At 52.1% G+C, this 13,963-nt stretch overlaps 1 protein-coding gene and 1 long non-coding RNA gene across 7 annotated transcripts in view; both read right to left on the reverse strand.

Annotated features, from left to right (window-relative positions):
* Positions 1-179: 179 nt before the first annotated feature.
* Positions 180-2,818, reverse strand: LOC113587796. Its single transcript, XR_003411780.2, has 2 exons — positions 541-2,818; positions 180-427 (listed from the first exon to the last, which is right to left on the reverse strand). It is a non-coding gene; the product is annotated as an uncharacterized LOC113587796 (long non-coding RNA).
* Positions 2,819-2,824: 6 nt separating this feature from the next.
* Positions 2,825-13,963, reverse strand: part of ube2o (ubiquitin-conjugating enzyme E2O) — an 83,203-nt gene continuing 72,064 nt past the window's right edge. For 4 of the 6 annotated variants that reach the window (XM_035531510.1, XM_035531531.1, XM_035531530.1 and 1 more), the window contains 10 exons: positions 9,531-9,685; positions 9,071-9,183; positions 8,688-8,813; positions 8,277-8,366; positions 6,890-7,169; positions 6,120-6,590; positions 5,868-6,004; positions 5,531-5,734; positions 5,183-5,240; positions 2,825-4,316 (listed from right to left, as the gene is read on the reverse strand). In XM_035531510.1, the coding sequence (XP_035387403.1) occupies positions 3,577-4,316; positions 5,183-5,240; positions 5,531-5,734; positions 5,868-6,004; positions 6,120-6,590; positions 6,890-7,169; positions 8,277-8,366; positions 8,688-8,813; positions 9,071-9,183; positions 9,531-9,685 (2,374 nt within the window). In that variant the 3' untranslated portion in view covers positions 2,825-3,576. The remainder of the gene's footprint in view (positions 4,317-5,182; positions 5,241-5,530; positions 5,735-5,867; positions 6,005-6,119; positions 6,591-6,889; positions 7,170-8,276; positions 8,367-8,687; positions 8,814-9,070; positions 9,184-9,530; positions 9,686-13,963) is intronic. The other 2 variants (XM_035531532.1, XM_035531517.1) reach the window with 1 other exon arrangement.

A 13,963-nucleotide genomic window follows, 5' to 3' on the forward strand; every position in this document is an offset into this window, starting at 1 on the left:
TTTAATGCAACCAAAATAAATTGTTAAAAAAATTACAAACCAAAAGAAAAGAATACAGCACGCACACACACTCAGCAATTTATATGCCCCAAGCATTCACGTTACCACATTGAACTCACGATTCAGTTAAATATATAATCTATATATTTATATATAGTCATGACTTCTGTACAGAGGAATCAGGCTACAAATCTTAGTTTTATTAGTTTACCAATCCAGGCCACTGTGGAAATGTTTACATTGTACAGTCAAGTTTTGTGAGTAGCCATTTAAGGCGTAAAGCCAGGTTACATGCTTTGGCTGTAGATTCTCTTTAAGATGATTACACGCTGAATATCGTACACATACACAAGAGAACGGGTCAGAGCTTTGTGTGCTTGATGTCTCTTCGAGTCCTGGCTTCACATTTGTGTCACAGCTGCAAAACCTGGGGCAGACCAGAGGTCCAGGGTAAGGGGTCAAAGGTCAGGGCGCAACTCTATATTGGGGGGAGGGGGGGAGGGGGGGTTGGGGGACCGCCACCAGTCACCTTCAACTTACATGGTCTCGGTCTGAGGAAACTGCGTTGGGAACGTTAATCAGTTAGCAGTCATAATTCAACTGGATTGGAGAGAACTCCGGCTTGAGTACTGATGCTGTGAAAACCGCCCGACTAGAAAAGGAAACGCGTTCTAAACTCTGGATTAGGAAAGACAATGAAAGCAAGAAAAAGGGAAAGAAATGCACTTCTAATACTTGACGTATCTTAGCGAGAAGGTAAAGGCTACAGCTACAAGCAGACAAGTGAAGCAACAGTGGAATGGCTGGAGATGGACGACACGTTCCCTCAGGCGAACGTAGTGCACAGACCATTGTTCCCAGTTATGGGGACTCAGCAGTCACAAAAAAAGTGTCCTGGCATTAAAACGCACACTGGGAATTTGGCAATAACTTAAAGCCTCCACTTCCTCCATGACATTATTTCTTCAAAAAGGCCACAATGTAAGATTCCACTTCCAAGTTGCATGAAGCTTTAGTGTTTGTTTTTTTAATAAACTGGACCTGGAGTCAAAATGAAACTCGTGTTGAACATGCAGGAAAATGTATAAAGTGTAGTTAAGCGTTGCTTTCTATTCTAACGATGAGCTTTGAATAAACCTTGCCATTTTGCATCAATGACGCAAATGTGGTTTTAAAAATGTGCGTTAGCAGTATTTTTGTCTGAGGAAGTGTGTGTGAACCTTGCCTGTTACAGTGGGATGGATGGGGCAGTAGTTTCAAACAGACCGTTTTCTGTTTTTCTTTCTCAGACTGACTTGGTTTCCGTACGTGTTTTTCTTCACCGATATGGACACAGCAGCACAGCTATAGAAACACGTGCAGTAGCCAGCAATGAATCTGTGCAAAACAATGACAGAACCTGTTCTCTTCTGCCAAGCTACCCTTTACCTTCAATACACACAGACTTTTTTAAATTCTGCACTCAAAAAGGACAAAGCCATTCCCCTATATGAACACCAGTAGCATCCATAGCTGAAACCTGAACTACAGGTAATCTGGCCTGTTAATGTAAACACAACTACAACTACTACTACTACTACTACAATGGAAAAACAAAAGTCTGAAAGCAAAAACCAATTCAAACCAGCAGCAGAAACACCTGATCCAAGGCATCTGATGGACCGTGATGGTGAAAGGTCAGAATTTGAATTTGCAAAGCTGTATAAAAGGATCTGAAAACTTCACACACGTGTGTGCCATCTGCTGCTCCTTCTACATGCACACGTGGGGAATGTATACATTATAGCCCATCACCGCCACCTGGTGGACATAAGGAGAAGCATGCACAGCCTCCGCAGCTTTGATTTACACATCAGAATTCTCCTCCACAGCAATAACTAAGGTCCAAACACCTTAAAAAATAAGAGTCCAATCCAACCTTACAAAAAGTAACAAAGACTAAATGGCAATGAAATAATCCATTATTTCACAGTTGTCTGATAGGATGTCATGTCTTGTGCTTCTAAACATAATTAGGTGTTCAAAACGATACCTAAAAGAACCAAACAGTCTGTTTGAGAGAACCAAAAAAATTAAAAATAAATCAGTTGTCAGCTATAATAAACAGCCTGTTTTATCTGGTGCTTTGCATTATCCCAGCACAGAGTGTTACAGAGACTGGATATGGGACAAATGACATCAGGTTTGGGTCCGAGAGAGAAAATCTGGAATTGTGTCAATATTCTACATAAGTGCAACTCAAGCACCAAGCTCCTAACCCGCAACCAGTTAGCAGGTCTGAAAAAATTCATCTCACACCTTCTAAAGCTGCATTCAACCTCTTCTGGTCCAGGAAGTGTCTAGCACATCTCTGCACGCCTCAGAGTGTGTATAAAGACAGATGCCCCATACCCCCCCAAACACCCTTTACTCTTATAAAAAGTGTAAAATGAACTGCTGATATGTATGACAAGAGCTGGCGCTCTCTGCCACGCAGGGAACACGCACGTAAAAACCCTCCAGGTTTATCAAGATTTCCAGTTCTAAGAATGAAAATGGTTAACTGTGTCTTGTTTGTTTTTGCATGTAAACTAGGGACTGCAGTCATCAGGCCTACAGCCGATTTGGGCAGTTTTAAAACATTCTATGCATGTGTGGGGTTTGTGTGTGTGTGTGCGTGCGTGTGTGTGAGCGCGCGTGTGTGTGTGTGTGTGTGTGTGTGTGTGTGTATGGTGTGGGTGTCGGCAACACCAACAGTCAGCAACACTTTAAAAGAAAGCAACTCTCATTCTGTCAAGATTCTAACGAAACATTACGATAAAGCTACATGGAGCAGCACGTCCCAGCGTCATGCTGGGAGATGTAGTTTCTCCAGTGAGAACGGGACTACGATCAGCCCTGGGTGCATCTGGTCATGACAAGGGAACACCCCAGTGTTTCGAAGGCCGGCAGTTGGCAAAGTCACCGGGGGCAACCCCGGCTCCGTGCAGTCCGTGTGTGTTCCGCGGCAGTTTGGTCACGGTGAGGATGGCACCTGCAAGCGATCCCTGGCACAACAGATCCAGCCGTCCTCCCGGACATAGCTCTCACGCGGGACGTCATACTCATGCTCAGGAAAACAAAAACGAGAATCATCGCCATCGTCGTCTCCACCACCAGCGTCTTCATCCTCTGAGTGTTTCAGGCGTGTACATCTCCCTGAGAGACCAGAGCGATGAAGGCGTCGCTGTCGTGGCAACAGCAGGGTGGCTCGGGGGGTGTGGTGGGAAGGTGTCGGGGGCAGGACGGGCCACAAAGGCGGAGATGCCCCGGAAGCTAAAGTTTTCCAGCGTTCCGCCGCTAGAGGAAGCGAAAGGAACTGGAATCCTCACGCATCGGCAACAAAAAAAAATTAACACGCAAACCAACAAAACATTTTGCAAAGGCTGCTGGGTAACAGTCCATCTATAAAGACGAGACATAATCGGCTAGCAGAGGGAGTGTAGCAGAGTGGGCGTGGCCTTGACCTTGCTATTGGCCGGAGGGGATTAAAGGGGTTGAGTGCAGCTCTGGGTGGGGGCGGGGGGGGTCATGGTGTGGGACCGAACGATAGAGGGCTTATTTGTCGTCGGTGCACTTGGGGAGGCCGGCAGCAGCCAGCGCAGCGCGGTACTGCAGCAGGACGCCTCGCACGCTCTTCACGAAGCCCTTGGACAGTGGGAAGAGCGGGAACCCGATGTCGGGGTAGCCGCTCCTCTCCGGGAGGAAGCTGCGGTAGCTCTTCCTGCGTTTCTTTGGTCTGACGGCGGGCGGCTGGGGTTCCGGCACCGTTTTCCCTCCTTGGGGCAGCAGAGGGACCCCGAAGCCTGAGCTCTCGGCCGGCCCCGCACCCGCCTCGCAGTCGGAGCTCTGGCTCTGGTCCTGGCGCGCGGCAGGGCCAGGAAGCCCGCCGCCGCTGTGCCCCTCGCTCCCCGTGGTGGAGGTGCCAAGGCCCGAGTCCTCCAGCTCCTCCTCCACCCTGCTCGGGCTGCTGTGGGCCAGCGCCTGGGGCACCTCGTCCAGCGGCTCCACCCGGAGGCCGCCCGCCGGGCGCGGGCCCCGCTCCACCCCCACCGAGCCGTCCAGCTCCAGCCAGCCCTCCAGGCGGTGCACGAGCCTCCACCCACCGGTGGCAAAGTGCTCGCGGATCTCCTGCTGGAAGACCTCTGCCGGCTGCTGGAGCAGCTGCGTCATGGACTGCACCATCTTGATCAGTGCCATCTCGTTGTAGCAGCGGCTGTTCTCATAACCCTCCTGCAGGCCGCGGTCGCTGTCGAAGCCTGCCTCATTATAGTACGGCTCATTGACCAGGATCAGACCTGCGGCAGAAGCAGAGATGTGCAGCGAACTCTTCACTGAACATACACAGCTCATAGAACAGCTTATTTTATTTTAGTTATTTAACTTCCTTATAACCATAAGAGTTATTATAATAACTACAATGGCCATATGGTAACCATAATAGCATTTTTGAACTTAGCGTGTCAGACGATCTCTGCGCTGCTGATTCTGCTATTATTAATGTTCTCCTTCTCAAGCTTATTGCTGCATTTACAGTTGATCACAGTATCCGACTGTCTTCTCTTCAGCCTCACCCAGGATTCCGCAAGGCCGATTTAGCTTTACGTCCAACCTCCTTCATCGGCAAACCTAAATCTCACGGCATTCCTCAGAGCTCCGTCTTAGGTCCTCTTCCGCTTGTCGCCTGCTGCTCGTCTACGCCCCTCTCTTGGTTTTCACGATTCCCAAATTCTGATCATCGCATCCCATCTAGACTTCCCTAACTCGACTTTCCGTACTTCCTGCTATAAACTCTCCCCTGCCCTCCAACCACCAGCGTTCAGCTCAAATTCCTCGTCATCACACGCAAAGCGAACGGTCCCTTCACCCTCCCACCCTCACATCCCTACACGCGATCTCTTTCACCAAGATCCTCCCACACTTCCCCGCGTACCACTCCGTATGCTGGATGGTCCGCTGCAGGAGCAAGACTGGTCTTAAGCCACGCCCAGTCCCTCAGCACACCCATGTTAATAACTGATTCCACAGCTATGCATTTTCTGTCTTATTCCTTTCATGTGTTTTTGGGTCCCCCCCCACGATGTCCTTTAAGACATCCTTCGGAGGCCAGCAAGCTCAGTTTCACCCGGTATCAACGTCTCACCGACGAGGGGCCACGACTGACCTTGGATGGAGATCAGCACCTGCAGGAGACTGGACTTGCTGGTCCACCGCTCAGTTCCCTGAGGACACAGAGCACGCAAAACTGCAGTGAGAGCCGTTTAGAGTCACACGGAAACACAAGCAGCAGAGGAAATTTTTTTTTTTTAAAGATCAGAGAGGACATCACAAAACAAACAAGCCAACAGTCTTGGCCAATCAGGATTTGCTTTAAAAGTCTACACAGCATTAAACGGCAGCCACTGCTTATACAATGGCGTAGTCCTGGGCACACACAGTCCCATTGGTGATTCTCCAACTGACACTGAGGTTTCTGTATAGTCCAGGCTCGGTCCCTGTGTGTAGCACTCACCTTGCCGATCCAGGTACCCAGCAGGCTGACGCACACCTTGCCGTTGTCGTAGAGGTTGGGGTTGAGCCTCCCGCTGCACTGTGACAGGTAGCGGAAGAGGGGCGGCACGGCAGGGTAGATGTTGGGGAGCTGGATGTCGAACAGGAAGAGGCCGTCCTCGTAGGGCGTACGCGTGGGCCCCTTGATTAGTGCAGAGAACAGGTCCTGCGTGGGGGGGGGGAGAAGACAGCACACAGGTAAAACGCATCACAAACGAGACCCACTACCTAAATAAAGCACTGCCATTCAACACGCTGGGTCTTTGGGCCCCTCCCACAGCTGGACCCGCCACGCTCACCATGCGGTCCTCGAAGGTCTTCACCATGATGCCGTCCGGCAGCGATGTGGCCAGAAGGGCCATCTCCTTCCTCACCGTGCTGAAGAACTTCTTGGCCTCGGCTGGCTGGAACTCCATCTTCTTAAAGGAGTGTGTGTCTGTGGTACAGCACGATTCATTCATTCTCTTTGCATTATGGGTCAATTTTAAGGGGAGAGGAACCGAGAGGAACCGAGCTCTTAGAGCTTCTGAGATGTTTGGGTGTTTATCTACCTGGTGCCCACTCCAGCACTGAGAAGACCTCGCCCTTGGCGCTGGTGAAGGTGACGCCAGGTTTGCCCCCGCTCTGCTGGCACAGGACGGGCGTGTCGCTGGGCCACTCGGAGCGCACGGGCGTCTGGGGCTCGGTGGGGGCCGCCACCCGTTCTTCCTCCGCCGCCGACGCCTCCATCTTCTCCTCCTCCACGATGGCCACGTTGTCCAGCGTCTTCTTCAGGTTCTCCTGCAGCTTCTTGATGTCGTCCAGGAAGCGCTTCTCCTTGGTGGGCTTGGCGTCGGGTGGCGCAGGGACAGCCGTGGCCGCCGACGGCTCCGCGGTGGGCGACGTGGGGGAGCCCGTCCACAGCTGCTCCACTGTCATGTTCTTCAGGCTCTCCAGGATCTTCAGGGCCTCCTTGAGCTCACGAAAGGCCAGCCGCGGTGTCTCCTTAGCCGGCTTCTCCTCGGTCACGGGCGCGCCTCCACCTGGGAGAGAGGTGATGACCCATGAACGCCAACCCCTGGGGTTTTGTTTCGATGAAGTCGTTCCTTTCCATTTTGGCACCGATTTTGCACACTTGCTAATTCTTGAGCCCTTCATGAGCTCGGATTGGTCAACCCCTTACAGTTACGCGGCCAATCAGGACTGTGGTTTGATGCTATCGCTGAATACCATCATTTACAGTGACACCCAGCAAGGACTTCAAACAAGAATTTTAACTATTCCATTTGATTCCGGTCTATACCTAGACCAGACCAGGTACCACCCCCTGCCGATCTCCCACCTGCAGGCGGGTCCGGCGTGGTGGGCCCGCCCTGCGCGTCGGTGCTAGCTGTGACAATGGGGAGGGCACCAGGCGTTGGGGGCACGCCTTCCACTGCCCCAGGGCCGGGGTCTTCTCCATCTGCGGGCGAGGCCACCGGCGCCTCCTCCTCTGCCTGCCCGTTGTCGGTCTCCCAGCTGTCGCTCTCATCCTCCCACTCCTCGGAGGAGGCGCCGCTGGTGCTGCCCTCCGCCGAGTCGTAATACGTCTCCTCGATCTCTGACTCCACATTGTACAGGTGCTAAAGGGGGAAGATTAGAGATTATAGATTAGAGGAGAGTAGAGAGGGAAAATTGAATGCTTGACCGAGACAGAAAAAGTTACACAACCAATAGTCTAAAGACTGACAGATTTCTGTTTTCACAAAGTTTACTGCCTCAGTTTTTTGTTTAGATCATTTGGTCAGATGTTTATATGGTACAGTGAAGTACAATTATCAGCATTTCATTAGTTTTTAAACTTTTTATTGACAAATATATCCAGTTTAAGCAGACATTTACAGTGTTGAGCCTTCTTTTTTAAGACTTCTGCAATTCACCTTGGTATGCTGGATATCAGCTTCTGGGCAATCTTAACTGATTGCAACCCATTCCTGCCTAATCAGTGCTTGGAGTTGACCACAGTTTCTGTTTCTGTTTGTCCACCCTCTTTTTGAGGATTGACCACAGGTTCTCAAAGGGATTGAGATCTGGGGAGTTTCCTGGCCATGGACCCAAAATGTCAATGTTTTGTTCAGCGAGCCACTTGGTTATCACTTTTGCCTTGTGACATGGTGCGCTGTCATGCTGGAAAAGCATTGTTCATCACCAAGCCATCCTCCAAAAGCGTTCTCCTCACTGTGCGTGCAGATGCACTCACACCTGCCTTCTGCCATTCCTGAGCAAGCTCTGCGCTGGTGGACACCTCAACCCATAGCTGCATGCTCTTTAGGAGACGGTCCTGGCGCTTGCTTGACTTTCTTGGCACCCTGAAGCCTTCTTCACTGCAGTTGAACGTCTCTCCTTCCAAGTTCTTGATGATTGGATAACTGGTTGAATTAAATCAGCTGCCTTGTTCTCATTAACACTTTCTCCTGAGCTAACGAGAAGATCACTGAATTGATGTTAGCAGGCCAATTTGTGGCAGGGCTGAAAAGCAGCGGCTAGAATGCAGTAATTTTTGTGATTAAGTTCATTTTCATGGCAAGGAATGACTTTGCGATTAATTGCAATTCACCTGCTCACTCCTCACAATCTAGAGTCAATGCAAACTGCCACCATTAAAACTGAAGCAGCAAACTTTGTGAAAACCAAAATTTGTGCTAGTCTCAAAACCTCTGGCCAGAACTGTAAGAGGGAATAACAGACACCTGGGGCAGGACGACAGATTTTGAGTTGTCAGCCCAGACCACCTCCACCTTGCTGCTGACGTCCACTCTGCAGACCTGACCCACAGTCCTCTGGGTGTGGACGGGTGAAAGAGAGATTAGGTTAGTAACACACAAAAAACAAAAAGATTGCCGCCCAATGTGTGAAGCCTGCAAACCAATCGTTACACGAGTGGTGTCCCATATTTAGAAACCCTTCGCAGAGGGAGAGTGCTGATCTAGGATCAGTTTTCGCCCTTCTTAAATTTGAATGGAAACATTAGCAAGGGACGTGCTGGACTCAAATGCACATCACACACACTTCAGGGCTGTGACTGAAGTCAGGAGTGGGCACTGGGACCTGTGCTATAGCAAACATTACGGCAAAGGCCAGGAACCGAGTCCAGTCTTTACTTCGTTGCTGAAGTCCTCGGAGTCCGAGTTGCCAATCCTGATCACAATGTCTGTCGTGTGGAAGTGGAAGTCAGGGTGATCGGCGATGTCATAAACGCTGACGTCCTCCTCGGCGCCGATCACCTGCTTGGCAAAAATCAGAGCGAAGTGCCTTAAACGTGACATCGGCGATGAGGCGAGGAATTTTTGTGTTTGATGGTTAAAAAATAAATAAAGTCTCCCGCGCTGCCTTGGCCACTTATCGCCCATCAAAAGACCACCGCGAAGCCTTAAAGCACCAGAGAACCTCATTTCCATATCTGACCAGTCCCCCTTTAAGCCCCTCCCCCACAGATCGAACACACGGATGCAGGGAAGGTTCCGGCGTGGGTTTCCATGCCTACCTCCACGTCGTCGCCCGCTGCACTGAGCTTAATCCACTTGACGGCACAGGTCCGGGCTTTGTGGTCGCCTGACTGTATGACGCCGTACACGCCCGGGTCTTGCGTGGCTTGAGCTGCAACCCGACCAACAGAAACGGACATTTCTCTCCCGGTGGCCACGTTACACTGGTACGTTCCCCCCCAACCCTCTTAATACACGGGAATTATAGGAATGATTCTTGTCAAAGCCTGAAAACAGTTTGCACTTATTCCCTTCCCAAAACCATACCCAAAATGTTATAATTAATAGAATTTACATTGAATTGTTAGCATTACCCTAACACTGACTAGACCCAGTACATTTCCAAACACTTTTTTATAATCTTTAATTTAAAACGCCCTGTGGCCTAGCAACATGACCGGAGATGTCACCCTTCAGGGTGGAGTAGGAGGGTGTGGGGGAGACGTGGGCTCCACTCACTGCGTTTGTCCACCACGTAGTCTCCGGGGCAGAATTCATGGTTGTCCAAGTGCTGGATCGGGATGAGGTCGTTGGAGCGGATTCCCGTCTCCAGCCTGCCGTCCTTCCACATGACGTCGGCCGAGGTAACTGTGGAAACCACCTCGACGGCCACCCTGCACATGTGTGGGGGGCAACAGCAGTCAGGGATCAGAGCTTCTTTAATACGATACGACATCCCCCTTTTCCCAATGTACACTAGGAACGGGCGACTGTAAACGGCCGCCTCGCCCAGTCCCATTCACAACGTTACTCCACGTCCCCGTGGCATTTGGGACACAGGTACCGTCAAGTGGATGCGACCTGTGCTTACTGACCTCTCCCTCCCTCCCTATGGTCTTTTTGGGGAGGCATCGCAACGCTGCACGCACACGCACTCATCAGCACGCGTGTACAAGAGCTCGCACACACTCACACTCATCAGCACACGCACTCGCACTCATCAGCACACGCACGCGCACTCATCAGCACACGCGCTCATCAGCACACGCACACGCACTCATCAGCACACGCACTCGCACTCATCAGCACACGCATTCGCACTCATCAGCACACGCACTCATCAGCACACGCACTCATCAGCACACGCACTCATCAGCACACGCACGCGCACACACACGCACTCATCAGCACGCGCGCACTCATCCGAACGAACACGCGCGCACTCACTCATCAGAACGAATGCACACACACTCGTAATCATCAGCACACGCATGCGCACTCATCAGCACACACGCATGCACTCACTCATCAGAACAGACACGCACACACTCGCTCTCATCAGAACACGAGCACACGCGCACTCATCAGAAGAAACACACGCACGCTCACACTCACCAGCACGCATTCACTCATCAGAACAAACACACGCGCTCATCACAACGCGCACACATCAGAAAACGCACTCGCACTCATTAGAACACACTCGCACTCAGTAGAACGCGCGCAAACACACTCATCAGAAAGAACGAACGCGAGCACACGCGCACTCGTCAGAACGCGAGCACACGCACGCTCGTACTAATCAGAACGAGCGCGCACGCTCATCACAAAGAGCACACACAATGAGCATGCGTGCACACACACAATGAGCACGTGCGCACAGACACTCATCAGAAAACACACACACACACACTCATCACAACGCGCACTCATCAGAACGAACACATGCGCACTCACACACACATGCGCACTCGCCAGAACGAACACTTGCACTCATCAGAACACTCACACTCACCAGCACGCGCGCGCACACGCTCATCACAACGAGCACACACACACACACACACACACACACCACAACGAGCACGCACGTACACACTCATCAGAAAACACACACACTCATCACAACAAACACACTCACCAGCACACTCACACCAGAACACCCACACACTCCTCAGAACACACACACACACACACACACCACAACGAGCACGCACGTACACACTCATCAGAAAACACACACACTCATCACAACAAACACACTCACCAGCACACTCACACCAGAACACCCACACACTCCTCAGAACACACACACCCCCTCATCACAACACCCACCCCCAACACTCACTCATCAGCACATGCACGCACTCACCAGCACACGCGCGCACGCACGAGGACACACCAGAACACACACGCACGAGGACACACCAGAACACACACACACGCACACCAGAACACACACGCACGCACACACACACACGCAAACACCAGAACACACACACACACACACACACCAGAACACACGCACACACACACACACACGCACACACACACCAGAACACACGCACACACACACACACACCACACACACCAGAACACGCACACACCAGAACACACACACACACCAGAACACACACACACACGCACACACACCAGAACACACACACACACGCACACACACCAGAACACACACACACACACACACACCAGAACACACACACACACACCAGAACACGCACACACACCAGAACGCACACACACACCAGAACGCACACGCGCACACGCAGCAGAACGCACACGCGCACCAGAACACACACAGACACACCAGAACACACAGGCACACACAGCAGAACACACACGCGAACACACACACGCGAACACACGCGCACCCGCACCAGAACACACGCACACGAGAACACACACAGACGCACACACACCAGAACACACACGCGCACACACCCACACCAGAACAAACCCGCACACACACACCGGAACACGCACACACGCACACGAGAACACGCACACACCAGAACACACACGCACACACGCACACACACCAGAACACACACGCACACGCACACACACCAGAATACACACACGCACACACACCAGAACTACACACGCGCACACACACCAGAATACACACGCGCACACACACCAGAACACACACGCTCACACACCAGAACACACACAGACACCAGAACACACACAGACACACCAGAACACACAGGCACACACACCAGAACACACCCGCGAACACACACACGAGAACACACCAGAACACACACCAGAACACACCCGCACCAGAACACACCCGCACACACACACCAGAACACACGCACACACACACCAGAACACACGCACACATACACGCACACGAGAACACACACACACACCAGAACACACACGCGCACACACACACGCACACACACCAGAATGCACACGCGCACACGCACCAGAACGCACACGCGCACCAGAACACACACAGACACACCAGAACACACAGGCACACACAGCAGAACACACACGCGAACACACACACGCGAACACACGCGCACCCGCACCAGAACACACGCGCACCCGCACCAGAACACACGCACACGAGAACACACACACACGAGAACACACACAGACGCACACACACCAGAACACACACGCGCACACACCCACACCAGAACAAACCCGCACACACACACCAGAACACACGCACACACACACGCACACCAGAACACGCACACACGCACACGAGAACACGCACACACCAGAACACACACGCGCACACGCACCAGAACACACACGCGCACACGCACACACACCAGAACACACACGCGCACACACCAGAACACACACAGACACCAGAACACACACAGACACACCAGAACACACAGGCACACACACCAGAACACACACGCGAACACACACACGAGAACACACCAGAACACACACGCACACACACCAGAACACACCCGCACCAGAACACACCCGCACACACACACCAGAACACACGCACACACACACCAGAACACACGCACACACACACGCACACGAACACACACACGAGAACACACACACACAGATGCACACACACCAGAACACACACGCGCACACACACACGCACACACACCAGAACACATCAGAACACGAACACACCAGAACACACGCGCACACACACCAGAACACGCACGAGAACACACACACACGCACGAGAACACACACGCACACCAGAACACACACGCACACCAGAACACGAACGAGAACACACACGCACGAGAACACACACGCACGCACACCAGAACACACACACACACACCAGAACACACACACGCACACCAGAACACACACGCGCACACACCAGAACACACACGCGCACACACACACACACCAGAACACACACACGAACACCAGAACACACACACGAACACATCAGCACACGAACACACGCGCGCGCACACACCAGAACACACGCGCACACACACCAGAACACGCACACACACACCAGAACACACACGCACACGCACACACCAGAACACATCAGAACACGAACACACCAGAACACACGCGCACACACACCAGAAAACACGCGCACACACACACACCAGAACACGCACGAGAACACACACACACGCACGAGAACACACACACACACGCGCACACCAGAACACACGCACACGCGCACACCAGAACGCACATGCACGAGAACACACACGCACACACACGAGAACACACACACACACCAGAACACACACACCAGAACACGCGCACACCAGAACACAGACGCACACACACCAGAACACAGACGCACACACACCAGAACACAGACGCACACACACCAGAACACAGACGCACACACACCAGAACACAGAACACACGCACACACACGCACACCAGAACACACACACGCACACACACCAGAACACACACACGCACACACACCAGAACACACACACGCACACACACCAGAACACACACGCACACACACGCACACACACACACACACACACACACACACACCAGAACACACACACGAACACCAGAACACACACACAAACACATCAGCACACGAGCACACGCGCGCACACACACCAGAACACACGCGCACACACACCAGAACACACGCGCGCACGCACCAGAACACACGCACACATACACGCACACGAGAACACACACACACA

Source organism: Electrophorus electricus, chromosome 1 (genome assembly GCF_013358815.1).
Source record: "Electrophorus electricus isolate fEleEle1 chromosome 1, fEleEle1.pri, whole genome shotgun sequence".
NCBI classification, from domain to species: Eukaryota; Metazoa; Chordata; class Actinopteri; order Gymnotiformes; family Gymnotidae; genus Electrophorus; species Electrophorus electricus.